This window comes from Harpia harpyja, chromosome 16 (assembly GCF_026419915.1).
Source record: "Harpia harpyja isolate bHarHar1 chromosome 16, bHarHar1 primary haplotype, whole genome shotgun sequence".
Taxonomy (NCBI): Eukaryota; Metazoa; Chordata; class Aves; order Accipitriformes; family Accipitridae; genus Harpia; species Harpia harpyja.
In genome coordinates this window covers 20,757,588-20,775,402 of record NC_068955.1, presented here as the reverse complement: position 1 = coordinate 20,775,402, position 17,815 = coordinate 20,757,588, and the positions used below count along the sequence as shown (strand labels likewise).

At 42.3% G+C, this 17,815-nt stretch overlaps 2 protein-coding genes across 3 annotated transcripts; both read left to right on the top strand.

The window, feature by feature from the left end:
• The first annotated feature begins 122 nt into the window (after window positions 1–122).
• Window positions 123–4,941, top strand: ASCL3 (achaete-scute family bHLH transcription factor 3). Of its 2 annotated transcripts, XM_052810672.1 has the most exons (3): window positions 123–1,768; window positions 1,961–2,036; window positions 4,156–4,941. In XM_052810672.1, exon 3 carries the CDS (start codon window positions 4,161–4,163, stop codon window positions 4,713–4,715), a length of 555 nt encoding a protein of 184 aa, XP_052666632.1. In that variant the 5' UTR covers window positions 123–1,768; window positions 1,961–2,036; window positions 4,156–4,160; the 3' UTR covers window positions 4,716–4,941. The 2 variants fall into 2 exon arrangements, with proteins under 2 accessions (XP_052666632.1, XP_052666633.1); XM_052810673.1 differs by lacking the exons at window positions 123–1,768; window positions 1,961–2,036 and adding an exon at window positions 3,566–3,837.
• Window positions 4,942–5,914: 973 nt separating this feature from the next.
• On the top strand, window positions 5,915–17,088 carry C16H11orf16 (chromosome 16 C11orf16 homolog). Its single transcript, XM_052810670.1, is given in 7 exon segments — window positions 5,915–7,953; window positions 8,792–8,951; window positions 11,065–11,293; window positions 12,655–13,314; window positions 13,771–13,958; window positions 16,849–17,022; window positions 17,024–17,088. Coding segments are annotated over 7 exon segments (1,614 nt in total). The 5' UTR covers window positions 5,915–7,786; the 3' UTR covers window positions 17,060–17,088.
• Window positions 17,089–17,815: the final 727 nt, after the last annotated feature.

The window sequence follows — 17,815 nt, the reverse complement described above, 5'->3', positions numbered from 1 at the left end:
ATCTGTATATCATCATTTTTCTCCCTCATTACCCTGCATTGTGAATTCCATCTATAAAAGCACTTCTCTGAAAATGCTTCAGAGTAGAAATATGCACTTGTTCAGTGCTTAGAGAAAGGAAAGAAAGGCTAACCAAATTGCTAATTGAAAAAAGTTTTTAATCCCTGACTCAAATTTAGCTATGCATATGTAGTTACATTATTGTCTTACACAGTTTTCATTTCCAACATGGAAGGAAATGGTACATGGAACAGTGCTGTATGTCGCTGGGTGCAGTTTTGGTTTGCTTAGTCCACAGCCTGGAGGACAGAGTAGTGTGGGAAATAAACTGTGCCTGGATGCATAGCTCTGCCACATCAGGAGTGTAAACATAGTTGCCCCATAACATTTGCACTGACTGCAGCTCTTCTGCAGATACGGAGCAGTCAGTCCTGTAGTCTTCCAAAAACTGAGTTAATCTGGAGGGAACTATAATGGGTGGCTAATTGGTGGAGGCACAGGATTCTTTCTTTAAATTAACAAACAAACAAAAAAAATCAGACTTGGCTTCAGTTATGGTGTTCAACATCCCACCCTGATGAGTCAATAACTGGTTATGACAGTGATGTACCTAGGGTCCCCTAAAGAAAAATACTGTAACTTTTTTGTTGAATACATGCTTGTCTACCAGTTCTAGTAGATCTTCTACCTCTTGACTGCCTTTCTGATGAGGCCTGAAGCTTGCATGGGAAGGAGGATGCAGAAAACAGCATCGTTGTGGCCCCACGCAAGGGCAGCAGAAGCAGAATGCTTTCTTTGATGGCTGACAGTCCCAGGAAGACAAGACCGGGTGTACGTAGCTCTCTTGGTAGTAGATCAAGTGTTTGTAATCTTACAGTATCTTCAGAAAGTTTTAAGCTGAACTGGTTTGGTTTTGGATTTTTTTGTGTGGTTTTACTTTGATCAATAGAAAGGCCAAATAGTGAGATAATCTAAGGTGTCAATGTAATGGTAGAATGTGGGAGTTTTGAAGTTAGGTGTCGTATTTCCTTGCACCTGTACAATTGGACAGCTATATATTGATATATGTAGCATCTATATACCTATATATATTTGATTATTCAGACTGATTGCGCCATACTGTTGTTTCTAAGTTTAAGCAAAACTGCAAAACATTTGTCTTGCTACTGATTGCTCACTGTTTTGAAATCTTGTCTACCTCCATAAATGCTTTATTAGAAACCTTTTATATGGTGTTATACTTCTTAACACTAAGGGAATTTCCCCAAATTGCAAGTATAATGAAGATTATATTTGAGGGTATTAAGCTAACTAATGTGTGTCCTCGCCTCTAATCTGGAGACAAATCCATCACAAGTTTCTTCTAAATAAATGCTGAATTTCTGTGTTTAAAATGAAGCTATGAAAATTAGTTTGCTTCTGCCTTGATGGTAAATATTTAACTAAATTCTAGCTAATTGTTATATTTAGACATTAAAGTATGAAATGCCAATAAATGAAAATACTGCTTTAGTAAACTGTAACAGAATACATACAGGAAGTAAACCAAGTACATTCCTGATTACTTTTTCAGGCAATCTGGTTGTGTTCAATACAGTTTTAAAATTTCTAGCCCTTAATGCCAAGTTTTGTTGCCATCATAGCTGTGGTGTGGGTGGAAAAGCCAAACCAGAAATGAGCAGATCTAACTGTAAGCTACTTTGCATGTTGTCAGTTAACTATAAATTGCAGCAGTCATTGACTCAGCGGAACAAGCTACATAATTCAGGTAAGAGACTTGCATATTGCTGTATCTAGCAACAGATCTTCACTGAATATTAGTGGTTTTGTAAATCCCTTCTACCAGCTATTCATTAACAGTGCTTCTGGAGCTTTTTAATGAATTGTATTTAATATGATCTCTTACGAAAAAAGGTTTAAGAAAAATGGAACATTAACTTCTTTTTTCAATATCATTCAGATATTTTCAGGTATTATTCATCAGTCTTAAAATAGCACGTCTTGTTTCCTTGGATTTTACTTTCATCTGAAGATTGGTGAGTCTAGTCTAAAAGGAAAACTATCCTAACACTTCCATTTTGAACTTCGTGCAGGTAGTAACACAGCAGATAACTGTTTTATGTAATGCTGTTATGCAGCAGAAGTGTCAGTACTAAGCAACAAATATGGCAAGTATTTCTTTTTGAGGGGTTGTGTTGGTTTTGGTTTCTTGCTCTATAGTGATGTTTCGCTATAAAGTTTCTTTGCTATATAACAGACTTTGTTCCTCAGACAATGTTTTAAAGTTGTTAGTAGTAGAAAGTTTTTAGACAATAACCTAACCCGTTTAAGTAGAAAAGGGAAAGATGACTGTCTACTAGTTTAATTTTATGAGTGTATATATTCACCTCTGATTTTTCTGCGTGTATGTTAATGTAAAATGGATGTGTGTTCATGCTTTCAGCCTACCTACAGAAGTACCTGTTCAAGATGCATGTGACTTTCTCTGTTGTCTAACAGTGTGCTCTAAAAGAATTCTTAACTTGTAGGATTTCTGTTGTGAGATCTATGTGCATTAGAAAAAGAGACGATGCTGAATACAGAGGCATTTTGATAGAATATGTTGTGAGGATAGGTCCATACTGAGTAAATATTCTTTCCGTATTAAACGTGGCAGGTATGAATTCATTAGAAAACATCAAAATATCCCCATATCCTTGTGAAGGATTAATGGGATCCCCTTTATGTTATGGAACCGTGGTCAGAACATTGGAAGCTTTGCGAGGTTTTCGCAAGTATGGAATCTAGATGTTTATAGTAACCTAGTTTAATGTTCAGGTGTGTTTTCCTTTTTAGAGGGTGCAATAACCTAAGTGTTTTAGACAGCAATATATAGATGTGGAAGTGGATGGTGAGTAAGAACGTTTTTTGATAGATTCTGTGTAGGCAAATATTGCTTGCAATCTGTGAGGGTGGATCACAGTAGTTCTTTAGAAATTAACTAGTTATTTAAAATTTATTTTTGAGTAGCTATTAGATAACAATCATTACAGTTATGCTGATATTTAGCTGTTTGAATAATGATACTGGGAAGGTGCTATAATGTGGCTTCCTATAAAACACTGCAAGATTATCTTTCTAGTAAATATGTAGAGGTGATTTGAGTAGTTATGCCTGCTGTAATGCTGCCCTGAAGAGAGGGTATGTGGTTTTAGTAGGCCAGTCTGAGTTACAGGTTTCTAGCAGTGCCCCAAAGGCTGTGTGCAGTCCCTTCTTAGTAAAATACGTTAAATATTATTAGGACATGCATTTTTTCCTTTACTAAATTGATTATTTCATAATCCTCTATCGGTAGGTCGGTATTTAGTATTTCATATCTGTGTTTAATCTGCAGGTGAGTGCAGAAGGAGCATGAGGACCCAAGGAGATGTTAGGTTTAGCAGAAATTCATCCTTTAAATTTCTTGTAAACCTTTTTATGTAGAATGGATGTAATACCTGACAGACTGAGATCCATTCCCTGCACAGGTTTTGAGATCCATTCCCTGCACAGGTTTTGAGATCCATTCCCTGCACAGGTTTTGAGATCCATTCCCTGCACAGGTTTTCCATCTAATTAAGATACTATAGCAGATGAGACATCAAATGAATAGAGAAAAAATAATTCATCTTGGAAGGCTTTTTGGTATGGATAGGGAATCTGCTACAGGAATTGTAGTTTTTGGGTTTTTTTTTTTTCCCCAGGGAGGGGAAGGGGTGGAGAGAATGCCGCAGATGTTGGCCTGCCTTGTTTATTCTCTGTAGAGATGTAAGTTTTGGTGGATTTGGAGCAAGCTAGACCTATGTGGAGTACATAAAGGTAGATTATCTTCATTTCTAAAGCTGAGGTGAAAGGAAACTGCTGTTTCCTTTAGGAAGCTTTAGTGGCTTTATTTTCTTAAAATCTGTTGTGAATTATTTTAATCAGTGTTGCTGACTTGCACTTTCTTGTATTTTCAAATGGGACATTGTCTGCTCTATGCAATGATCTTCTAACACCATTTTGAAATGTCACAAATGCATTAAATATCTCTTTTGGAAAATGCTAGTAGTGCCAAGCGTTGGTAAGTCTGGGTGAGTTTTTTTTTTTCTACTGTTCAGTACAAGTTTAAACTGTTATGTAATTATGCATTTCCAGGTTAAATGCAGAACCTGATGGATAGCAAAAGCTACTGTAACCTCATGGACAAGTTATCCATCTGTACTGAGACTCAGCGCATACAGCTGGCTAAGCCTTTCTGTGCTGACCCAGTGGTCATGTTTCATGTGTACCCAGAAACACCAAACCAGATCACTTGCTCTGAAGATTTGTCATCCCTTCCTTTCATGTCTGAGCAACTCATTGCAGAGAACTTCTACAGTGAGCCCTGCACGTTTCCCTACCAAATGCCCCATTCCAATTACTGCAGAAGCGAGTACTCCTATGGACCAGCTTTCATCAGAAAGAGGAATGAGAGGGAAAGACAGAGGGTTAAATGTGTCAATGAAGGCTATGCTAAACTGAGGCATCACCTACCTAAGGAATACTTGGAGAAACGCCTCAGCAAAGTAGAGACACTCCGTGCTGCAATAAAATACATTAGCTACCTACAGTCTGTTCTGTACAATGATTCTGTGGTGGCAGAAAAAAATGTCATGGAGCTAGGCCAAACACCTAAAGCAATTAACAAACAAAACCAGTTTTTGAAGACGATCTAAACTGTTTCAAACCAAGCAAAAAGTATCCCATCTGGGAACCTAGTAGCCACTATATTATTAATGATGTGCATGTTCCTGGCACATCTTAGGAGCAGATCATAGCACGCGTCACTATCAGCCCACAGAAAAGAATTCTAATTTTGCAGATAGTAACTACACTTAGATATGAAAAAGACAACTGGGGAAATATCATCTAAGTGGCTTTAGTTAATTCATGGAAATCAGAAAACAAAAAAATGTAATACCTATACATGTAAAGTAATTGTATGTATCATCACAACCTGCATGCTTTAAAATAAATTCTTTCCACTGATGGGACTGAGATTCCTCTCATTTTCTGTAATGTTACTGGTTTACTCTCACATGCACTTTCTTAAAAGATTTTTGGTCTAATTGCCAGTATTTCTCTTAAAAGGCCTTTTAAAAGTTTCCCAGGAATGTTGTTAGATGCCAACAGAAAGGATAACTTGGTTTAAAAGGGGGAAAATAAAAAGAGGAGGCTAGCAGCTCTCTGAAGCATGGTTGCTGAACATAGGAAAAGCATATGTCTTGCAAGTGCTGTTCCATCCTTTTCTGATTAATGAATATTTTAATCCCTTTAAAAACTGTTGACTTAGCCTAATTTCTGTTGAAAATTGGATTCATCTTCAGCTGTTGGTGCCCTTAAAAATTACTAGGACTGCTCACACAACACACAGTATAAAGAGAGTTGGCAAGGTCATAGTCTTGGGGAAAAAAAAAGGAATCCTGCGACAGATATTTTTCAGGACTTTCACTGGTAATGGTTGAGGTGTGGTGTGGTCTTCCCTGACCTCCCAGTCTGTTCCTCTGTACTGTTGATGGTTTCAGCGAAGTGGTATAGAATAGATTTATGTGAAGGTGGTGAAGAGAGCTTAGCTCATAACTGGCAGGGTGTTCTTGACATTTGCTGTATGTAAGGGAATTGTATTTTTTATATGAAACAACAGTTCTGCTGACAGCATGAGAGTGGTAGTCTGTGGGTGCAGCAGAATGGACAGAAAATGGTTACAGACTTCCAAAGTGCTGTATCTTTGTCCCTACTTGCAATCATCCCCTCTTGTTACCTTGTTTTTATAGCAGTGAATTGAAAAATGCCTACAAAATGCAGTTAAGTATTCCTGCCCCCCCCCCCCCCCCAAAAAAAAAAGAGAGTTAACATTTGTTAAGGAGAAAATGAAGATTAGGAATCACAGCAGAGATTACCAGGCAGATTTCTGCATTGTATTCTGGCATGTTTTTGATATGCACTTTGCAAGAAGAGGATACAATTCATTATTTTTCTCTTTTACTGTGAAAAGGGAAAGTTTGTAAAGTGATTCGATCTCAGTTTGTCTCGGCTTCAGCATTTCTCTCCGCATTTCAAACTGATCTATGTGTCACACCCTGTAGTGGTGGGCTTTTTTTTCTAAATGTGAACTGTAGCTTTGTATGATGCTATTTTTTGTCCTGCAATAGTAGGCAGAAAGCCTAGAGGACACTGTGCCCTCTTATAATTCCTTCTCTGCCCCTGCAGTCCTTCAGTGCAATATCTAGATCAATGGGGAGTTAAAAATTGAGTGGATGCGTGGCAGACAAATGCTCCTCTCTAGTCACATTCCACTGGTTTTTAACCGGTAAGGTCAGGATGTCCTATCCTGGTGGTAACAACTGTGGCAACCTCCGTAGCAACTAGGAAACACTGGCAGCAAATGGCTTCCCATGTCAAACAGCCAAAAGGGCAAGATTTCTGCATTGGGACTAAATCCAAATCGACCAGAGGTACTGTTATCAATAGCTGGTAAGTTTGAAACCCTGCTGTGTCAAAGTACTTGGGAGTTATCCAGGAAAAAAACCCCTATCTGTGTTGCACAATTGCCTTTGTCAGTGCCCCATTTTATACCAAAATAGGGGACCTGGCTCTCAGCAGTAACAGCGCTGAATGGGATTAAAATGTGCTTTAATGTAGAATTGATGCATTTCTTTGCAAAGTACTACTGATTCTGTCTGGGTTTGGTTTATAATAGGGGAGTTTATGTAGTTGTGAAACAAGTGAATACGTTGTGTTGGTTTGCTGACTTAAAGATGCGTTTTGCAGCAGTTAATCCACTCTTCTTACTGGGTTTGGTGTGCTAGTTTTCTGAAATTATGTATGTCTGGGAGTCCTCGTAAAAAGTACTCCCAGATCGTATCTCTCAGATAAGAGACAAAATAACATTTAAACATAATATGAGCACTTGAACTGTATTTTGTAAAGTAAATTAGGCACTGAAAATTTATATGTTGTTGAATTCCCATGCAAATTTTACCCTAAGCATGCTAAACACTTCTAACCAATATTTTAAAAAAGGGGGCATGGAAGCTTGTCTACTACATCTTGTTGGACTACCAGAGATAGTATCACATCATCGATCTTACGTGACAGCCTCTGAATAGTTATCACTTGTCAAATCTGAGCATTTCATTCCTTCTCATGGCAAGCCATAATCCTGCTGTTATAAAACATGACAGGACAGCTGAAAGATCAAAATATGTCTTCTTAATACATCACTATAAATAAAACAAGTAACAGGCAACTGTAGTCTAACATCACGTTCAAAAACTGTCACGTTTACTCAGCTTGTCAACTTCAGCTGTAGTTTCTGTCTCAGCTTGTAGAATAGAGATGGTTTGGCTGGGACTGTGCACAAGAAAGATTTAAAAGAGAGTGTAGGTATAAGAAAAGGGGGCTGGATGTTACCGAGGGAAACAAAAGTTGGAGGGAGATGAAAGCTATTGCTTTCCTGGGGATTTTCACAGCATTTCTAGTTTCCTTGGGTGTTTCTGTCCCTCTACCAGGTTGGGCTTTGGGTGACTGAAGATCACATAAGTCAGTGATGTGGGTTCATCTGACCAAATGCCAGTCTGGATATTTTGAGTTCATTCTTTTTAAATAAAAATAAACAACTAATAAAAGCTACTGAGTTCTTGATGTACACTGGAAAGCAGTTGCTTGTGTTGGAAAATACCAGTACATTGTCTCTTTTCTACCAGCAGATCACGACTGAGTCCCGCAGTTAGCTCCTTTTGCAAGAATGGCTTGTTTGGGAGGGTTCCTGCCTACAGGTCACAGGTATTGCAGTGCGATGCCAGCTCTGGACAAGTTCTCGTGCTGCAGTGTCGTACCTACTGTCAACCCCTGCTGCAGGAGCTCTTTTGTAGTGCATCCCACCCACATTGCTGAGCCCCTCACCCCCCAGAGGTAAAATCAAGTTCTTGTTTGTGTCTGTGATTTGTTCTTTTTCATGATGCCTAATAGGATAAAACAGGCTGGTGTGTCAGATTAATAAATTAGCAGCTTGAACATCATTTGAGCTTTCTTCTCCCCTGCACTGGCAGTTTTTTAGATTGTATTAACTAAAGTGATTTGCTACCCTGGAGATTATGAAAAGCAAAGCCTGAGTAAACCTCCCATCAAAGAAACATTCCTCTAATATTATTTGGATAAATAAAAGCATCTTGCGTTAGCAGCCATCTTCTGTGAAATGTTTCTAATGCGTTGTGACAGGGCATTATTTTTCCTGTTTTGAACTTGAACCTGTCATCAACCAGCAGCTTTGTTGTTTACTTTTCTACTTTTCTTTTCCCTGAATGCCCCAGTGTAAACCGTCAGCTACAGTGCTCTTGAGCGCACTTGCGCTGTGCTCTGTGCTGGAGGTGGATCCGTTCTCCTGATCTGAAGGTTGTGGTGGTTTGCCATGTAAACACCAATGGGGCTAGTGTGGCTAGTGCTGGCCCAGGATTCCAGCGTACTCCTGCCTTACTTCCTCTAAACCCCAAACCAAGAAATCTGGGTAAAAGCAGGCACTGATGTGTTTGGGGTTTTTTTTTTGTTTTTTGTATTTTTGGGTTTTTTTCCCCAAGAGCAAGGAATTGTCCCTGCACAGGCAAGTTTTCTGTTTCTTCCCACATGCTTTGGCCTGTGGGAGTGCTACAAAATGAGGTGGAGTGATCCAGTTCTTAAATCTTACAGGATTTTTTTTTTCCATGACCTACAGAAGCTGTTTCTCCCAGTGCTGACCCATTTTCTTTTTTTCAAGGTGCCAATGGATTAGCTACTGCCTCCCCTCCCCTGTCCCAGCATGGAAGAAGCTGAGCACATTGGGGAGATCAGTGAGCTTAGACAGCAATGTCCCTGTGCTGGTGAGAGGGGAAAAAGATGGATTTTATTACCGTGGTACAGTAAAAGAGGAGATAGAGGTGAGTGACAGTTGCTGTGTGGTAGTCATGGGTATGGGTAATAGGATGGGTGTCCAGTCCACCAGCAGTCCTCATGCACCATCTGAGTTTAGTGTAGCAGTTTTGATTTCAGCTGGTGCATGAATTGGAGATCACCAGGACAGCTGACGCTCGTGGTTATGTCGATTCATAAAGCTCCCGATGTGCCTGATTCCAGGCTGTCCTCACCTCCTGCTGCCTGGCATACTGGGTGAGCCTCTTGCATGCAGCACAGCCTCAGGCACCAATAAACTAATAACGATCAGATCCTTGCTCTGCTCAGCCTCCTTTACTGAGTCCATTTTTAGGAGTGAGCACATGTGTTTCGGGGATCCTCATCTTGTGCAGAAGATGGGTGCCCCCCAAACTCCCAGTTCCTGGCGAGAGCAGTGGTGTTGTGCACCTTGCAACAGCAGGCCCTCTGCTTCTGCTGGCGCTGGGCATTGAGCCAGGCTCAGGCAGCGTGAGTGCTGCTGTGAGCAGTGTACCGGCTACTGTTGTGTGTAGACACATAAGCATCAATAGCACAGGAAAAGCATTAGTGTTTTATGTACACACTTCCAGCTTGAGTCAGCTACAGACCAGTGGCTCGGTGTCTTTCCAGAAATGTTAGTGAAAGCTTTAATTCATTAGTTTGTTAGCACTTCAAACTTAGCAGAAAAAAGAGCCTATTCTTTCTCAAGAACAGGGAAGTACCTTATTTCGTTGTTGATGAAAAGCCTCTTGACAGGCCTTAATTTAAAAGAAAACAAAAATTCCTAACAACCCCCCCAAGAAGCAGTGTTAGTGTGGTATGTAATGAGGAAGGACTTGGGCATGACTGAAGAACAGGTCTGAATGGCTTCAGTGTTGTGACGGAAAAGGACTTAACTGCAAGGTTCAAGCAAACGACTTATCTGAACTTCACTTACAGAATTAACTGCAAGGTTCCAGCAAACAACTTATTTGAACTTCACTTACAGACTTAACACGCCACTATTGCAGGTTTTACAGATACAATGGAGGAATGCACTATTGCAATTTTTTAAGGCAAGAGTAGTACATTATTACAACCACAAGCGATTCACAGACAACCACAAACGCATTTACAAACTTAAAGCATAAACAATATTCACTTACCCCTCCAGGTAAGGGCTCTCAATCCCAGGGAAGTTACCTCAACCGGCGTCCCAATCAAGGGGGGGGTGTGTGTGTGTGTTTCCTTCGCAAGACAACTGTATAGTTGGAGAATTGACTCCCCCCTTTCCAACATGAATCTTAGAGTTTTTATCCCCTGACTTGTGGAATGGTGTGTATGACTCTGAGTGGATTATGATATATGCCTAAATAGATTATGTATATCTGAGTGGAATTTCCCCTTATCTTTCCTTTGTTGGTCTGTGGTTGTTTGAATACACAAGGTTGTCATTTGAAACCGAAGCTGAAGCCCTCTGGTTTGGGTTTTTTTTTTTTACCTTGCTTCCTCAGCAACTGGATAGTGGTTGGATTGAGACTCAGGGCATACTATTTGTTAAGGGATTTCAAGGCTCAGTTCGGGTTTTGGTTCTTTGAATGGTGCAGCCACTGCCCTGTTTACTTTAGGGTTTATCAGACAACCCAGGGGCTAAGCTGTCTACACAGCTCCCCGTGAGTCGTCTCTGCAGAGAGACAGGGCCTCGAGGCAGCCCAAGGCTGGGTCACTTTTGTAACACCCCATGAGTCGCCTGTGTGCACTAGACATGGTGAAACTCGTTTGTGAACTATGAGCCGGACAATCCACACAGTGTCCCTTGTTATCTGGTGCACATGGCATGGTTTGTGAAATCCCGTTGCAGTCTATCTATAGCTTTTTCTCTTGGGGAAGAAAATACAGGTCCTAGCAGCAGTGAATCTGTACATATGGTTCACTCAGCCTGCTTTCTGGTGAGCCTCATGGAGGTTTTGCTGGCTGTCTCAATGCCAGACTGACACCACACACTATTTAGTTACTGTTCAGGCTTGCGTGGAGTTTTGACCTAGCCACATAGCCACAGAATGGCCTCCTGGTGAAGGTTATATGACCCGACACATTATGGACTGCTTTTCAGAGGAACTATTATTTTGTTCCTGGTAACAGAGTGAAAGAGGCACGTTCCTGGTAGAGTTTGCCAGACCACATGTGTCACGTGGAAGGCATCCAGTGTGTGTGCAAAGAACAGCAAAGGATGACATCCTGGAATACGTGAACAGAATGAAGCACTCCTTACTCCCTGGAGACAAAGTGCTGGCACCCTGGGAGCCAGATATGGCCAGATATGGCCCAGGAACTGTCCTCACGGGCATTGAGATGAGAGACCCCTTAAGAGGTAAGAAAGATGCTGCCGCCTTCTTCCTCACCTTGCTCTGGAACATGAATGAGACTGTCAGGATAAACGCTTGTTGCGGTGCTACTGCCAGAGAAACACCAGTGCACAGACTATAGTTTAGCATTGCTTAAATCTTGCAGGAGCTGATGGGACTTGCTGATTGTCGTGGTTTAACCCCAGCCAGCAGCTACACACCACGCAGCCGCTTGCTCGCTCACTCCCCCACTCCCAGTGGGATGGGGGAGAGAATTGGGAAAAAAGTAAAACTTGTGGGTTGAGATAAGAACGGTTTAATAGAACAGAAAGGAAGAAAATAATAGTGATAACAATAATAAAAATAATAAAAGAATTGGAATATACAAAACAAGTGATGCACAATGCAGTTGCTTACCACACGCTGACCGATGCCCAGTTAGTCCCTGAGCAGTGATCCACCCCCCTAGCCAACTCCCCCCAGTTTATATACTGGGCATGACGTCACATGATATGGAATATCCCTTTGGCCAGTTTGGGTCAGCTGTCCTGGCTGTGTCGCCTCCCAGCTTCTTGTGCCCTTCCAGCCTTCTTGCTGGCTGGGCATGAGAAGCTGAAAATTCCTTGACTTAGTCTAAACGCTACTTAGCAACAACTGCAAACATCAGTGTGTTATCAACGTTATTCTCATACTAAATCCAAACTATAACATTATAGCAGCTACTAGAAAGAAAATTAACTTTATCCCAGCCGAAACCAGGACACTGATGGATATCTGCGTGTAACCTCACCAGTCTGACCCGAAGGAAGTTGTGACCCATAAAAATGTCATGTTCAGTGTCTGTGGCTATGCTATTTCCTGTCTGCTCGGACAAGGCTGTGTCTGCCACGTGAAAGATGTATCCTTCATGAAAAGGCCACCAAGTGAGGCAGCTCTCAGGAAGCACCCATCTGTGCTTGAATGCTCACATTTGTACCGAATGGTACATCTGGGGGTGATTTTATCACCCAAACATAGGAGATTTCAACAGCTCATTCATTTTTCCCATGTCTGACAGTCAAGCTCCACTGACTTATCAAAATACTATTCTGAGACCATACTGCTAACTTTGGCAGTAACAACAAAAGTTACTCAGTCAACGTTTTCTTGTTCATCTGATGACAAATTGGGAGGAAAGATGCTTCCAGGCCTGTTGTCACACTGATGGTGCCCTAGCTGCCCACTCCACGCTCCATGACATGAAGGTGAGGTGTTACAGAGAGGGCTGATTGTTGATCCTACCGCTTGACAGGAGTAGAAAGTCCATAAAGCTGCAAAGTGTGATCTGTGTATGTGCACTGCCCAGGCAGGCCAGCTGCTTATGGCTGCTTACCTTTTCTCTCAACAGCCTCAGAAGATGAAGAAATTATGGTCCATTTCTGGAATGACAAGAAAGTGAAACTCCCGCGAGGTGTGGCTCTGTGGATCCCTCCTAGCCTGTGGGAGAGGATTGTAGAGATGATCCACATGCCCTTCACCACCAGGGTGAAGCCCAAACAAAGTCCGGATGCTAACTCTTGTATTTTTTCCTGCAGTCCCAAAACAGCCCTGGTTCCTGTTTGTGCTGTATGTAGCCTTGCCAAGCACTGTTTGCTCTGCTCACCCTCCTGGCCACATTTCCACTATCACTGTGATGGTATATGCTGTTCTTCAGCATATGTAAGGTGCATCTGCTGCTGCCATCCCCATGTTGATGCCTGGTGGCCTCTTCCATCCAGGTCTCTGGTCTTTCAGAATGAAACTGAAAAGGCAGAGTCCAGCAGCGAGACCTTTCCATGCCTTCTAGCACTGAAAGGCCCCAAACAAGAAGCAGCAGCTGTGGCAGTGTCTTCCCCCTGTTCTGATGCAGAGTGGGACCTGGAGGCGTTCCCCACTGAGAGTACTGTGGTGGACGGTGCTGTTAACACAGACTCCAGCTGTCTTAAGAAGCCCAGGCTAAAGGACTGTACAAGACCTGAGTGGAAATACTGGAAAAGAAGCCACCACAAGTCCCATCCCAGTAATTCAGGTACCTTTTAACACCCTCAAAGGGAAGCAGCAGCCAGAGGGAAAAAAATATGTTCTGGGCCCCCCTTCATCTGGGCAGTCACCTCTCCTGTAGTTTATTGATATAAATACTATAAATTTGCATATCAGTCTCTGATACAATACTTCCCCCTCCCCAACGTTTCTGCTGCTTCATCTTTCAAGCTAGCTCTTCTTTTGGCAGCTCCATCCAATGCAAAACTACCAGAACAAGGAATTTCATTTGGAAACGTAGATATCCCTCTCTGAGATTGTTCCCCATCATTTTCCTACGCTTTTTATGATGCTAGCATCTTCATTAACCTTCGTAGCTACTCCATGCAGAACAACCTGAAAGAATTCCTTTCAGGCTTAAAGTGCATTTTCCTCTCTTCTGAAATGAATATTTTTCCATTTCAGTTCTGGTTTCACTCTTAGATACAATTTTACTTCTTCCCAGGACTCGGCAGTGACAGCAGCACATGTACGAAGGGCAAGATGGAATCCAAAGCCATCTCCGTTGGGAACATGTCCCATGTTGCCCCAACTAATCAGAGTGCAATGTTTGAAACCATCAACCAGTCTCCCAGAGGGCAACTCACAATGAAAGAAATCTTAAGAGACCAATATTTCAAGCTGTCGTTTGGGGTAAGGTAATCTGTATAAATACTGTATTTATGTAAGCATGGGGTTTGTTTGAATGGAAGAAATATTCTTGTTAATGGTCTGGAAGTTGGCTAGAAAAATACATCGTTTCTAACTTAAGTGCTTGCTAAGGCCATCCACCAGTTTTGTGATAGGCAGGAAACTTCTCCACTAATTCAAACAAAACAAAAATCCCAAAATCCTAAGGAAGGGCTGAAGCTACTTAGTAAAGTGGAAAAGATTATTCCAGTAACTGTGTGAGCATTCAGTAATGCAGATTTCAATTCAGAAACTCGACAAATGCCCATTGACATCAACGCAATGAAGTCCTGTGGAGGTAGGGACCTACATGAGTGGCCCTGGAAGTGGACAGATGTGACTGTCAGCAGCAATGAAACACAAGAAAAGATTCAATCTGGAAAGGTGCTGGGCTCTGCCAGTCAAACTCTGATAGTCATAATCTCTATCTCTGAAAGATACAAGCAGATTTTTTAGTAAACAGTCTTTACTGAGTATCTTCTCTTACTCCCTCACAAGAAGCAAGCAGTTTAAACAGCAGATCCCTACCCTTAAGCTAGGGGATACAGAGTAAGCAAACTGTGTCACAGCTAGGAACAAAGACAACACCCTGATTTTTAGGCCTGGTTTCTGTCGGCCATGGTCTCCTCCTGCTTTAGAAAAACTTGGGGGGGGGGGGGGGGGGGGGGGGAGGAAAAATCCAAACATGAATGCCAAAAAAAGCAAGCACAGTATATTGGGTTTGCGTGGCAAGGTTTTGGTAGTAGGGGGACTACAGGGGTGGCTTCTGTGAGAAGCTGCTAGAAGCTTCCCCTGTGTCCGACAAAGCCAATGCCAGCTGGCTCCAAGATGGACCTGCTGCTGGCCAAGGCCAAGCCCATCAGCGACGGTGGTAGTGCCTCTGGGAGAATGTATTTAAGAAAGGGGGGGAAGAACTGCAGCTGGAGAGAGGAGTGAGAACATGTAAGAGAAACAACCCTGCAGACCCCCAGGTCAGTGAAGAAGGAGGGGAGGAGGTGCTTCAGGTGCTGGAGCAGAGATTCCCCTGCGGCCCGTGGGGGAAGACCACGGTGAGGCAGGCTGTCCCCCTGCAGCCCAGGGAGGTCCATGGTGGAGCAGATATCCACCTGCAGCCTGGGGAGGACCCCATGCCGGAGCAGGGGGATGCCCGAAGGAGGCTGTGACCCCGTGGGAAGCCCGCGCTGGAGCAGGCTCTTGGCAGGACCCATGGAGAGAGGAGTCCAGGCTGGAGCAGGTTTTCTGGCAGGACTTGTGACCCCACGGGGGACCCACACTGGAGCAGGCTGTGCCTGAAGGACTGCAGCCTGTGGAAGGGACCCACGCTGGAGCAGTTTGTGAACAACTGCAGCCCGTGGGAAGGACCCACGTTGGAGAAGTTTGTGGAGGACTGTCTCCTGTGGGAGGGACCCCACGCTGGAGCAGGGGAAGAGTGTGAGGAGTCCTGCCCCTCAGGGGAAAGGAGTGGCAGAGACAACGTGTGATGAACTGACCCCAACCCCCATTCCCCATCCCCCGGTGCCACTGAGGGGAAGGGGGTAGAGAATTTGGGGGTAAAGTTAAGCCTGGGAAGAAGGGAGGAGTCCAGGGAAAGCATTTTAAAATTTGGTTTTACTTCTCATTGTCCTACTCTGATTTGACTGGTAATAAATTAATTTCCCCAAGTCAAGTCTGTTTTGCCCGTGACGGTAATTGGTTGAGTGATCTCTCCCTGTCCTTATCTTGACCCACGAGCTTTTAATTGTATTTTCTCTCTGCTGTCCAGCTGAGGAGGGGAATGATAGAGCGGCTTTGGTGGGCACCTGGTGTTCAGCCAGGGTCAACTCACCACACACAGAAAAGAGGAAGAAAAAAGCCTGCAGGAAGAAGGGGAACATGAAAGAGAATGGCAGGATGAACAGAAACACTGCTCTGCACAAGAGTGTCAGGGGTACAATAAATAAATTATATATTGGAAATCAAATATTAGCTCCTTTGTACCTTCATGCTCTTGCTACTGTGAGCTTACTGCAGGGTAAACCTTTGAATGTGCTAAACTTGCATGATTTTCTTTAGAAGATGAATCTGTTAATGACGTCTTGGTGAACAGAGAATATACTGGAATGTATCTTGTACTCTCACAATTATATGCATTAATTTTAAGCAGATGCCTAGTGACTTATTAACTATATGGTTCCTACTTTATTATTTAAATAATCATAACTACACACCTTTGTAATTGCCTTCCTAGGAATTTTTAGGCCAGTATGGAGCTCCAAGCAGACGTGCGCTATGTTAGCAAGTGTCACAGCTATGCACTGAAGTGACATGCTTTGCCTTTTGGTAAAACTAAAAAAAAACCCAAAAACCCAGAGTGGTTTCATTCTAGCCCTAAACTGGCATCATGAATCACAGTAGTGGATGCAATGTGTTTGTTACTCTTATTCCTGTGAAATGGCCCTTGGTGTTTTTAAACCCAGAATATACATTGCCACGCCTTGAGACTGCAGAGAAGCAGTTTTATCATGTAATGCAGACTGCATCAGAAATAACTTGAAACAAACAAGTGAAGCTGGAGAGCAGGCTTCCCAGAGGTACTCTCTGTGGAGCTAATGTTCTCCCACTGTAGTCACCAAAAATTCTCCTAGCTTCTAAAAAAGCCAAGTTTTTGGTCAAAGCCTAACAGCTTCTGAAAATCCTTTGGTCTTGTACACTTCTGTGTTTCAGCAGTAAAGTTTGTACTAGCACAGAAATGATACCATTATTAAAGCTACGTGAGGCAGAGGTACCTATCTTACAGCCAGGAAAGCAGCAGTTACAAAGACACTGATGCTTTTTTTAGGCTAGACTTCCAAGGGATTTGTTTTCTGTCCTCCAGGAAGAAGGTTTTGCAGCATCAGAAAAACAAAGATATAAAACAGCAAGGAAGAAGACAGAGTCAGATGATAACTGTAAAGTGACTTGCACAGAAGGCAACAAACTTGACGATACAGACCATGTCAGAAGAGGCCAGACAAAAAAAACAATGAAGAGCTCACTTGCAACAAAGGAGAGAGAGAGAGAGACACGATCAACACAGAATTCAATAAATGGACAACTCATGAAGTTCAGGAGCTGAAATTTCAGGTAAACTGCTTAGACTGTATCAGTGTTACATTTATTAAGCAAATCAAATTCTGATTTAGGTACTGTCTCTGTAGAATATCTTTATGGATAACTGTATGATTTTAATAACTGAGAAACACTACTTCTACCCACATTGAATTTCAGCATCCTCATTCTTTACTCCAAGGTGTTGTATCAAATTCCTAATTATTTGGACTTGACTTTACAATTCTGGAGAGATCGGGTAATCTAGTATGAGCACTAAAAGCCTGAACAGATGCACAGCAAGGCTCTACAAACCTCCGGTTTGTCTACAGTTCTCTAGAGTCAGCCAGAGGAATTTAGCATAGCAATTTCTTTTTGTAGAAAGCCAGAAGGAATGGAGAGACAATACAAGCTGACAGCTGAAAATATTGTTTTTCAGGATTAAAGCAGAAGAGAAAGTAGCCAGAGGGTAAGGGACCTGCTCCTGTAGATACAAACAACAAAATGCTTAGAGATCCAGCATTCAACTCACTGAATTTTGTATTCCCATGGAAATTAACTGAAACCTTAATCCCATCAGCTACAAAAAGATTATAGATATATAGGTCATGTCACTAATTCTAACTGTGGATGGAATCTGATCCTTTGGGAGAGTTAAGCATCCAGGGAGTCTCCTTAATAGGACTGCTCATGTTTGGAGTGTATGAACTTGGCCAAAAGCTGCAGTGTGCAGTTGCTCAGCAGTACTCTTCCCC